Source organism: Littorina saxatilis, linkage group LG13 (genome assembly GCF_037325665.1).
Source record: "Littorina saxatilis isolate snail1 linkage group LG13, US_GU_Lsax_2.0, whole genome shotgun sequence".
NCBI lineage: Eukaryota > Metazoa > Mollusca > Gastropoda > Littorinimorpha > Littorinidae > Littorina > Littorina saxatilis.
In genome coordinates this window covers 8,316,770-8,329,137 of record NC_090257.1, presented here as the reverse complement: position 1 = coordinate 8,329,137, position 12,368 = coordinate 8,316,770, and the positions used below count along the sequence as shown (strand labels likewise).

At 42.9% G+C, this 12,368-nt stretch overlaps 1 protein-coding gene across 4 annotated transcripts in view; it reads left to right on the top strand.

Moving 5' to 3' along the window:
* The first annotated feature begins 20 nt into the window (after positions 1-20).
* Positions 21-12,368, top strand: part of LOC138983521 (glutamate-rich protein 6-like) — a 32,484-nt gene continuing 20,136 nt past the window's right edge. For 3 of the 4 annotated variants that reach the window (XM_070356782.1, XM_070356781.1, XM_070356779.1), the window contains exons 1-8: positions 21-90; positions 2,057-2,250; positions 2,796-2,916; positions 5,268-5,373; positions 6,241-6,383; positions 9,461-9,499; positions 9,990-10,150; positions 11,593-11,673. In XM_070356782.1, coding sequence (XP_070212883.1) covers positions 2,155-2,250; positions 2,796-2,916; positions 5,268-5,373; positions 6,241-6,383; positions 9,461-9,499; positions 9,990-10,150; positions 11,593-11,673 — 747 coding nt within the window. In that variant the 5' untranslated portion in view covers positions 21-90; positions 2,057-2,154. The remainder of the gene's footprint in view (positions 91-2,056; positions 2,251-2,795; positions 2,917-5,267; positions 5,374-6,240; positions 6,384-9,460; positions 9,500-9,989; positions 10,151-11,592; positions 11,674-12,368) is intronic. The other variant, XM_070356780.1, reaches the window with a different exon arrangement.

Here is a 12,368-nt window from a genome sequence, read left to right as displayed (position 1 = left end):
ATTCTCTATATGTTTGGTCACATGACCGTCGCTATCAACAGCGCAAACAAAAATGGCGGCCTCAGTCTGCAAACACTCCTAATACGAAAGGTAAATGTTTATTTAGGCCCTTATATCATACTTCCCGTCACATAGGTATACGGTGGACACAAGCGACATTCTTCGGGGTGTTGTTTGCATGTACAATACAAAATGGAGTACGATTCGTTAGAGAAGAAATGCCAGGAAATTCGTTTTGAAAACAGACAATGACCGAAAAAGACATTTCAAATAGGCAAGCGATTCACAGAGCGCGGCGCGCTGTGCAGCGCGGCGATTCACAGAGCGCGGCGTGTTGTGCAGCGCAGCGATTCCCAGAGCGCGGCTATTGCTCTCACCAGCGCAGATTGTTGACGCGCTTTATTTTTGTACATGTATCATTGTATTTATGATTATCAGCAACATTTTTAACAACAATTGATTGCACCTACCTCTATTATATTATCTCAAGTGAATCTATACACCAGTTAACAGTTCCAGCGCTTACATGGAACTAAGAAGGAACCCGAAAAAGGAGAAACAAACACTCGAAAAAACCAATCTGCTCTGCGTTCAAATCAACCAAAAAAACAAGAAAAATTGCGTATTTGTGTGCCCGATGTAATCCTTAGAACCTTTACACTCTTTCTTTGGACACTCAAAAGCAACTTCAGCGTTCTAATCAACCGGGGGGGAAAAAAACCGAAAAAAACAATCTGCGCATGCATGCGCGAATTCCAAAATGGCTGCTGAAGTGTTAACTGGTGTTACACCGATTAACATCGGTTCTGCGGCACTGTACTCGGCCATATACTTGTTTAAAAACGTCATCCCAGTTTAAAAACTCAGCTGCTTTCCATATAGTAGAAGCCATTGCAATGACACTGTAGTGATATGACTGCCAAGTATTCAAGGCCGGAACTTTGGCACGTTTTACATCGGCGCAGCGATATATGGTGAACTCAGTTGAAAGAGTGAGAGAGAGAGAATGGAGCTCTGTTTTTCGTTTTATTGAGTTTTATTTCTCAAATAGATCAGATAGATGTAGCTGTTGTAAACTTTGCGATTGTGAAGAAAATGTAACAGCAGAATACATCGCGCGTCGTGAATTGCAGCGCTCCTCGTAGCGCCGCGCGTTGTAAATCGCAACGCTGCACAACGCGCCGCGCGCTGTGAATCCACTTCGTTTCAAATATGTCATTGTCAACATAAAAATGGCAACAACAACAAAAGTCATCACAGAGGTGCGGAATTACATATTATCAGTAATTGGCAGTGTACTTTATCCATGTAACATACCATGCCGCCATTGTGTTTCAATAAACTGCTATTAAACCAGAGAGAGGGGGCATGCAATGATGCATATAGCTGGAGCATTTACTGCATCTGCATGAATTTTTACCCATCTTAATAAGGTTTTGGTGTTCTACTCTTTGCTAAAGGTCAAAGTACAGTCAGTTAACCGCAGTATAAAAAGCTTACAAGGAGAAACAATGCATGTCTTGCTTAGACATTCCAAATGTATTGATACCTTAAATGACAGACAAAAGTGACAGACATTGTGAGATAGTCATCTTCTGAACACTTGCAGCCAAAACACAGTTGCACTATTTTGTTGTAAATGAAGATAAACTGAGTTTTTTTATATTGGAAATCCAGTCATCAGCATGTAAGCATAATTGTTTTAGTCATTGGAACAATTGGTGGCGAGGTGTAGCATAGTGTGGTTTTCAAAATCAACCAAAGCCAGTGTTGTATTTTCAGTTTACTTTTTTGAGCATGTGTTAGTTTTTGGTTTTATGATAATTTGAGAACTTCAAACCTTTAGTTTGTCTTACTAAACACTTTTTTTGGAAGTTTTCTTCTTCTGCTGCTGCGTTTGTAGGCAGTGACTCCCAGATACACTCATAGGCATTAGTGGGCTTCTACATGTATGGCTGTATTTTTTTTAACCATTTCGGCAATCATACTCCAATTACGGACAAACTGCTGTGAATGCGTCCATGTTCACATATCATCTTTCCAAAATTTGTGACAGTGAACCAGTTACATTGAGGGTTGGCGAATGGAGCTGGACTTACCCGGACAGACAAGGTGACATCAGGAGATTTTCCGTCGCAAGGTAGAGAAGACAGCATGGAAGCTATTCGGCCCACACAGTCAGGGAGTTCCCAGCAGAGTTCTCACTCAAAGTCCGATCCAGCCTCCAGGGGAAGTGTCACTATTGAAGTGGTGAGGAAATTGTGATACAGTACAAAGAAGTGGAGAGGTTTTGTATGAAAGGACTATGACAAGTTCAGTCTGTGATGCTGTTGTGCATATCTGTCTGTTTCTGTCTGTCAGGGTCTCTTTCTGTATGTTTACCAGTATGCCGTGCAATCTGCTTAACCTTATTGTGTGACCGTGCTTCTCCTTTTTCGTAGAATCTTATAGGATAGGAGTCTCACACACAGTGTAGTATGAATACTATATAGGGGAACCCCCCTTTTAAACACACCTGATTTAACACCTGATTTAATACCTTGCTTTTTCCAATTTTCTGTTTATAACCTTTGTAAATTTACCCCTATTTTAAGACTCCCCCCCCCCCCCCCCCCCCCCCCCCCAGTCGCGATATAACCTTCGTGGTTGAAAACGACGTTAAACATCAAATAAAGAAAGTAAGACTCCCTCCTTTTTAAGACCTAATTTTCTCAGATGTTTTAACGTCTTAAAAAGGGGGTTCAACTGCAGTACTTGTTAGCCCATGCACCTGAATGTCTGGTTTCCGTCCACAGGAGGGTGAGAAAGAGGCGACACAGGAAGGCAACGGGTACGCCAGCGACACAGAGAGTGAGGACGAGTTAATTCACACTCAACAGCAGCAGGCTGAAGATGCAGACTCTTCCAGCTCCAGAGGTTAGTGTTTTAGTCAAGTTACCCCATCTGTAAACTGGAAAGGGAGTTTATCCTCGATAACCACCAAGTGACCAAACGATAACCACCCAGCAACCAGCTCCGGAGGTCCGTGTTTCAGGAAACATAAGATAAGATAAGGAAACTTTAATGTCCACTTTCATTTTACACAAACATGGCAATTTTTGTTTTGACACCACATCTCACCATATTCCCGGTGCGTCCCGCTAGCGCTACGTGTCATTTGTGCTACGTATCGTTTGCGCTAAGTTTTTTGTAGTGCTATCGACACAAATTGCCCAAAACAGTAGTGCTATCGGCACGTAGTGCTATTGCCACAATTCACACATGCCATTATCACTACGTCTCAATAGAACTACGTGTTGATATCACTATTTTTGAAAAACCAATGTACTGTAGCGCTACGTGTCGATAACACTACGTGTCGAAAGCACTATACTACATGTTCAAACAGCAGACACTTCCCTTTGTGTGTGTGTGTGTGTGTGTGTGTGTGTGTGTGTGTGTGTGTGTGTGTGTGTGTGTGTGTGTCAGTGTGTATATATATTGTCTGCATGGCTGTATGTCTGTCTGTCTCTGTCTCTCTGTCTCTGTCTCTCACTCTCTCTCTTTTTTTCACCACGTATTTATTTCATGGTTGTTGTTGGTGTGTGATTTTTATTTTTTATTTAATTTATTTCTTCCCCCATCCCCCGTGGTTTGTATATGAGTCTGTGGTCTTAGTATAATAAACCATTCTGAGTTCTCTCTCTCTCTCTCTCTCTCTCTCTCTCTCTCTCTCTCTCTCTCTCTCTCTCTCTCTCTCTCTCTCTCTCTCTCTCTCTGTGTGTCTCTCTCTCCCTCTCTCTCTCTCTCTCTCTCTCTCTCTCTCTCTCTCTCTCTCTCTCTCTCTCTCTCTCTCTCTCTCTCTCTCTCTCTCTCGCATAATACCGTATATACATACACGGATGTTTTTCTGTGTGTGAGTTTGTGTACGATACCGTGTGTACGGGGGTCCTGATTTGGCCTATATGGTCCGCTGGGCCACAGAGAGAGAGAGAGAGAGAGAGAGAGAGAGGCAGAGAGAGACAGAGCGAGTGAGCAAGAGAGAGAGAGATAGAGACACACACGCACACACACACACTCACACACACGCACACACACACACACACACACACGCACACGCACACACACACACACACACTGAAACAAACACACACATGTACACACATACACAGACATACATATACACACACAAACCAGAAGGAGTGAGAGCGAGAGAAAAAATGAGAAAGAGAGAGTCAGTAAGTAGTGGTATTGACACGTAGCGATAATGACACGTAGCGCTAAAAGATGTTGTGCTGTCGACACGTATAGTGATAATGAACGAATGATAGTGACTCGTAGACAAATTATTTTTAGCACTAATCAACGTAGCAATAGCGGCACGTAGCACAAATGACACGTAGCACAAATGACACGTAGCGTTAGCGATACGCACCCCCATATTCCCCCCTGTGCTCCTTTCCATCTATGAACTGGAAGGGGAGTTTACTCTTGATAACCACCATGCGACCAATCAATAACCACCCAGCAGAAGCCCACATTTTTCATGATCCGCCAACTTCAACCATTATTTTTAATATCCACTGAGACTCTCTGTGTAACCTCTAAAAAAAAAAAGACAAGATCAATCAATCAATATGAGGCTTATATCGTGCGTATTCCGTGGGTACAGTTCTAAGCGCAGGGATTTAAAAAAAAAAATTAAAAAAATTTATGCAATTTATATCGCGCACATATTCAAGGCGCAGGGATTTATTTATGCCGGGTGAGATAGGTAGAAATTGGCCTAGTATTTCATGATCCATAATGCAAGGTACTGTGGAACCTGCCTTTGTGCATTTCTACTAAGGCGACGGAGGTTCAAAAGCTTGTTGTGTGATACTGATACCAGATTGTTATTTTAAATATTGAAATGCGAGTAAAAGCATTCTGTACTTGCGTGCCTTCTGCTCCAAACATCCGGGAGTCAAAGCGTCCAATTTAAAAACGCGTCTTATGGAACCTCGATCCATTCCAAAGCCTCATTAAATCTTTGACGTCAAAGCAAAAAGACGTCACTCTAGAAATTATAGCATCACATGTAAATTCTTCTGGAGGAAATAGTAAACGCAAAAGTGTTTCGAGAATAACGCTCCTCTCGGCCAGCAGTGTAAAAATAATTAGGTCCCTGTCCGTCTGTAGTTTGACACGACTTTATTTACGTGACATACACACATGTGAGTTTAGTTATGATATGGGTGGTCTCCCTCATGTTTGCAGGATAAAGAGTGATATGAAACGTGTTTCAGGTTCGTCAGCGGAGGGCCAACCCAAGTCTCGCAACACCACCGGTAAGGACAGCAGGACAAGCATCAGTCGCGTCGGGCGGTCGGCACACTCCGTGTCCTTCTCAAGGTGGGTCTCATAGCACTTCTCTCAGCCTGCCTCTACGCCTCCCCCTCTCTCCATACATTTCTTTTCCGCCATTTTCTCATCCTTACCACTCACCCCCCCCCCCCCCCAACCTCCCCCACACCTTTATCCAGTACCTTCTATCCCTCCTTCCTTTCTTTTGCAGCATGCTTGTACAGTTGAACGTATTAGTAACGCTGATGGGGTCTATGTCGACCAAAAGAGTGGGATTCCCTATAGGTGGAGTTCCTGGAGGGGGATTCCCTGTATGCAGGGAATACCACAGGATTTAGTTCCTGTAGCGTGTCGCTGATATCGCTGAAAGTCACGTGATGCTTGGTGACATCGGTAGAATTTGTTGTTTTTCAATCTTTTTTTATATTTCTTAGAAATTCGAGTATGGTTTGCAAGTTTGATTGAAAAACTCCACCCTGTGGGATTCCCTGTATACAGGGAATCCCCCTCCAGGAACTCCACCTACAGGGAATCCCACTCTTTTGGTCGACATAGACCCCATCAGCATTAGTAACGACCAGCCAAAGGACGAACCGAAGGTGGTCCCTACAGACAGGTGGTTGCTATGAAAGTTGAAAAGTTGTTGGGGATCCTTTGGCGAGATGATAATGGGCAGGTTTCTGCTATCGAGAGGTGGGTGCCAGGGCAGGTTCCACTGTAAAATGACGTCCTGAAGTATGTGAGTTTTCAGGTTTCTGTTGATTTTTTGTTTGTTTTGTTTTGTTGTGTTCTCACAGCAAGTATGCATGCATGGCTTATAGGCTGCACTTTACTGGACACTTTCTGGGCCTATGTCTGTTGTAGAGTCCTCTGCAAATTATAAGTAAAAAGAAAGAGCTGTTCGTCTGTTCACAGAGCTAAATCACGGGTGACGGAGAAGCGCATGACGTACGATGGAAGGGAGATCACCTTGGTTACCCTCAACACGCAGACAGACTGGGACTGGCTGGAGAATGCTGAGCACACCGGCAAAGCCAAGATTTTAATCCCCACTGACGGTAAGTTTACCTCCTATACCACTGTCAAGCAAACTGGATAAACAGAGAGACAAAAATGTTACCTTTATTTTGGTAATGGAGAAAACAAGTTGCTGTAAACCAAGTGTGTTTTTCTCACTATCTTTTATAATTATAATTGTTGCTGTCACCACAGTAAATTAGTTGTACATACAGCAGACTTCCACTAACTCGTGGTCTTTGGGGTCCAAAGATTTTTGATCGCGATATATCCGATTCGTGATGCAGTTTGGGGTCCAATTAAAGGGAAGAAACCGCGTTCTCTTCTGAGTCAGAGAAAAACGCGGTTATTTCCCTTGTTGGTCACAAAAAGCCTGTGAGCGTCACGTTGGCGTGTGTGCGTTTGCCGTGTGAGTGTGTATGTGCGTGCGTGTGTGTGTGTGTGTGTGTGCGCGCGTGCGCACGCACACCTGGCATGTGGTTGTGCTACAATGTTCATGTGTATGTGTTACTGCGTTTCTCGCAAGTGTGACGCTTCTGTTGGCAACTAAGTTCTCAAAAGATTAACTGCGATGACACGTTTTCTTTTATCAGCAGATGACGATTTCTTTTCTTTTTTCTTCGACTCGTACGTCGTCACAAACTTACTAGTTAATCAGACACAGACAGACACAGACGTACACAGTACGCGTATAGCGACTCACTGCTGCACACACACACACTAACTCAGTAACTGACAATGAACAGAACGCACGCCATGGTGAATTACCACATTATTTTATGTAGAAAATCCGGGGCGTCTAGCTGAGATCGCGATTAGCGGGACTCGAGTGTTAAATTGCATGCCTGACTAGATTGCAGAAGACTGAAGCGCAGTTTAAGCACTTGATTGGCGCCTGTGGCCACCCGGACCGTCTAGCAGAGATCGCAATTAGCTGGACTCGAGTGTTCAACTGCACGCCTGACTGGCCATACTGACTGGTCAGACACTTAACCTCTATAGGCACGTGGCCAATTTGACGATACCTATCGTGGCATGAAAGTTCTTGACTGAGTGGGGCATGTGCGCAGGTCTCGATCAACCCGTAATGTACACAACCTGAAAACACACACACACGTAGAACACTATTTGGAGAGACTGAGGGAGAGAAAGAGAGAGAGACTGATAAGATGAAATGACAATTTAATGCATGATGAAAGGCCATCGGACCCAGAGAGAGATAGCGTGGTTATGATAGAACATTTTTTCATGATCTGTACTATTTTTTTGCGTTTACGTAACTAATTTTGTTAAACAAAAATTTGAAGAAAAAAAAACTGTTTTAAAAAAAAAAATTTTAAAGGTTGGTCCTGTTTTTAGGGGGTCCAAGAGGTCTCCGCGATATAGCCGAATTCGCGATTTAGTGGACCGCGAGTTAGTGGAAGTCTGGTGTATTACTAAAGGAGAGAAATAACACATGAGAGGAGAAGTGTAGGACTGGACAACAATGTACACATGTGATAGTTGCCTCAAAGGGTCTTTCCTGGCAAAAATGTATAGGCATAGATAAATAAAATGTCCACCAAATACCCGTGTGACTTGGAATAATAGGCCGTGAAAAGTAAATATTCGCCGTAATGGCTTAATGGCCAATGTGAATGCGTGATATATTGTGTAAAAAATTCCATCCCACATGGCAGAAATTAATATGTAAAGCGCTTAGAGAACGTCAAGCGCTATATAAATCTCCCATATAAAATAGTTAATTCGCTTTTGAGATAGGTTTGTTGTGTACTTATTTATTTTGTTCTCTCTTTGGTTTGAGTGTCTTATTTTTGTCTTTTTCTTCCATTTCGATCATTCTGTGGGGGTTTTTCTCCGCCACTTTGTTTTTCTGACCATCTTTATAATTATGTTTACTTTTATTCCCTTTTGAAGTGAAGTGTGAAAGTTTGTTTCTTGCTGTACAATAGATAGTGACGCCCCTCTGAAAGTTTCCAGCGCAAGAGGTGTGTGTGTGTGTGTGTGTGTGTGTGTGTGTGTGTGTGTGTGTGTGTGTGTGTGTGTGTGTGTGTGTGTGTGTGTGTGTGTGTGTGTGTGTGTTCTGCACACTTAGAGGATTGAAATGATGTGTTGAAAAGCAAGCAATTGATAACACTGGGTGACTCGTTACACACCATGTTGGCTGATGTGTGATGTGTGTGACATCGTTTTGAACTAACTCATCACATCCCGTTGCTAGACAAGATTCATGAAGAATAAACCGCCGTGAATTTTGATACAGTAGAACCCCCCTTTTAAGTGTACAAAGCAGTGTTGGTTTCACTGACACAAAGTGGTCTGGGTGGCCGAGTGGTAACGCACTTGCGCTCGGAATCGAGAGGTTGCGTGTTCGACCCTGGGTCGGGCCGCTATTTTCTCCCCCCATTCCTAACCTAGGTGGTGGGTTCAAGTGCTAGTCTTTCGGATGAGACGAAAAACCGAGGTCCCGTGTACACTACATTGGGGTGTGCACGTTAAAGATCCCACGATTGACAAAAGGGTCTTTCCTGGCAAAATTGTATAGACATATATAAAAAAAATGTCCACCAAATACCCGTGTGACTTGGAATAATAGGCCGTGAAAAGTATATACTCGCCTAACACGCTTGAGATTTACTGGCCGATGTGAATGCGTGATATATTGTGTAAAAAAAGTCCATCTCACACGGCATATTGTAAACGCCATGAGCCTCCCTCTGGGAGGGTATATGCGTAGAAATACTCACTAATAAAATAAAAAAATTAGTTTGTGTGTGTACTGTTTGATCTGAAAATGTTTGTGTGCATGTATGTGTGTGTGTGCGTGCGTGCGTGTGTGTGTGTGTGTGTGTGTGTGTGTGTGTGTGTGTGTGTGTGTTAGTACAGTGTGTTCAAGCATCCATGTGAGCCTGTGACTCGTGTGAGTTTGTATTTTGCACATGTGGCTTTTTGTTGATATTTCGTGTTGGTTTGTTTTTGTTTTGATTATTGGTTTTGCTGTGTTCATGGTAAGTTGTTGGTGTCTGTTTATTTTGGTTTTGGTTCAAGTGTTGGCTGGTTCTGAGTGGACTGCTTTGATTAACAGTGTTGATGTGTTGTGTTGGTTTTCATCTCACAGAGGCCTCGGGATCAGGTGGCAGTTTGAAATCCATTTTGGGTAGGAGTGCACTTGTTTTGGTTGGATTTTTGTTGTTTTGTTTTTTGTTGTTGTATATTATGTTTGTTTCCTTATGTTTTAGCATTGAACATTTAGAGCACAAGAATTTTCCAGATTGGCAGATGCCTTTTGTTGGTATTTTCCCCCATAAAGTTTTGTGTATCTTAACATATATGTGTACTGTATCATGTATGATCGATGGTGGTTATTGTAAATATTTTTCTGTATTTTAGCTGATAGACATGCAATGCTCAATTTGTATATATTTAACAACCCTAATTTTGTCATACCTTTGGTTAAAATCTGAAAGCACCATTTTGTTTTCTATTGAAATCATTTTCCTTTGTATTAATGTTACTTCATAGTCACTCTGTGTACGAACGTTGGATGTCTTATTTTAATGTTGTTGTTTTCTTCTCATAAATGATGAAAAGACTTAGGAACTTTTCTTTGTGAAGAAGGATCCAAACAGAATCAAAATGTCTTGCAGTGAAACCCGAGTCAAGGGAGACAACCAGTCGGCCGAGGACAGAGCTAGGAGCAAGCTCGGCGGCAGACTCACGCGCAGAAACAGATTACACCCCCTTCTCCCTCCAGCCCAACGACGAGTACGGCATTCCCCTGCTAGAGATGAGCTCCACCTCCGATGATGTGAGCATTTTGTTTTCCATGTACAATATTCGGAAATAACTCGGTCAAGTTCCCCAAAAATCGGCGTATGCTGCCTGAATGGCGGGGTAAAAACTGCCATACAAGTAAAAATCCACTCATGCTAAAAACGTGAACGTGGGAGTTTCAGCCCATGAACAAAGAAGAAGACTTGGTCAAGTTTGTATGGGTTATGGAAGAGTTGCTTTCCCTTGTTTCCCTAGAAACACTGAGGCAATCCTATGATGTTATGTGTAGCTTGCCTCAGTGTTTGTATGGTAAAGCAACCAAAAACAAGGGAAAGCCACTCTTCCACAATCCATAAAAACCGGACAGAGTTATTTCCAGAATTTGTCTATTCTTTGGTGTGTTTGGTCTAAGAACTGTTCGTGCAGATTGAACTCTGCGGTCCCCAAACATTGAGTTTAATTTTTGTTTTAAATAAAATTGGCAAAAGCCTGGCTTCTCCAAAGAGTTTGTGAGTGTGAGTAAAAAGGCAGCAGCTGAGTGTGACCACACTGGAGCATGTCATCATTCCCTTGTTTCTTAGCCGTGAGATTTAGCAAGTGAAGCGAGTGGGGGGCGAGTTAGTAGCGTTTCATTGAGAACTCTCGCCACGAGGAACACTAGGATTTAGCGAGAGTAGCCAAGCATGGCTTGGCAGTGCTCTCTATGTGAGACAAAAATGGCGTCTGCATTATGAGCTGCCAATCTGATTGACTGTCTGACGAGTGCAGACAACTTTTTCAAAATCAGCAAATCATATTTAATTTTAATTGCCAAGCTAGTGTCAAAATCGTTTGATATACAGCCTCGCTGTCTTGCATAGCCAGAGGCTCAGCGCAAGCAATTCTTGCCTCCGGAACACAGCGTTGTGTGTTTTGGTGGTCGGGGATATTACAGCTACGTGTTTCAAGAGTTGACCAATCTGCAGCCAGCTGCTTAGTTTGCTTAAAATACCATTCTTAAACTTGATTGATGTCTTGCTGAAGCAGTAGCATGGGTGAAACTTTTCCGCCTCAGGGCGGAAATCCGCCAAATGAAATTGGTCAAATAAGGAATTTTTTATTTTGAAAATCTTTAAAAAAAAAAAAAAATATTTTAAATAAAAACTTTTTTTTTTTTTCGTCGGCAATCCGATCCGTATTTTCTCTAACACAGTGACCGGACATCGCTGAGTCTTTGTTTCACTGAGCGCGCGAATTATCGGACTACAGCTTGGCATTTGTTACCATTGTTTAATGTGCAAATTTGTGTGTTTGAGATACCAGGAAAAGCCTACTTTTACCCTTAAAAAGCCTGATTTTTCGAGACCCCGGCCTCATTTTCCTTATTTTCAATTCTGATCAGTTTCACCCATGCAGTAGGTCTGCGCACAAAGTTATTAGAAATGGTTGGGACAGAAAATTTGAAGTGGTTATAAATTGTGTTGATGTTGATTGCAGAGTTCTGACGAAGATGCACCCAAGAAGAAGCGAGCGCCCAGGGTGTCTCTGCCCAGTGTAGGACCACCACAGATTCTCAAGGTAGGTATGGGATCAATAGTTCTGCAAAGTCTAGTTTGAGTTCTGAAAATGCTAGAGAGAGAGAGAGAGAGTGTGTGTGTGTGTGTGTGTGTGTGTGTGTTTTGTTGTTGTTTTTTGTTTTGTTTTTTAGGTGGGGAGCTTTATATTGGAAAGCTATAATCCATAGAGTAAAGTGTAGACTTTCCTGGCTGTTCCCTGCAAAATCACCCCCCAAAAGTTCAAGAAGTAAAGAATCTTAAAACAAGAATGGTAAGTTATTGAAACGTACAATTTATGACAAAACAAAACATTTGCAACTACACGTACATCGACCCAATGGTCTTTGAAGTGAAGAGACAGAAAAACACTTGTAGTACAGGCCAGGCCATGTTGGGTTTGATGCGTGCATGCCTGGTTTTCTCCTGTAGATGGGTGTCGGCACAGGAGGTCTGCCCGCTGTCCTCAGCCAACATGCTCCGTCTTCATGGCAGCTCAGGTTTTTTATCGAGGTTCTCTCCTCTAGATCCGCCGTGTTTCGCCTAGGGGCTTGCGCTGCCTAGTTGATAGGGTCACCTCGTAGAGGATGTGGTCATAGACCACGCACGGTCGGTCTTGGGATAGGGAAACGTTATGCTAGTCCGGAGGGATTACGCCACAAAGGCCACCTCGCGAAGACCCAGGGTCCTAGACTAGGGAGGTCCAAGGGGGAGCACCGG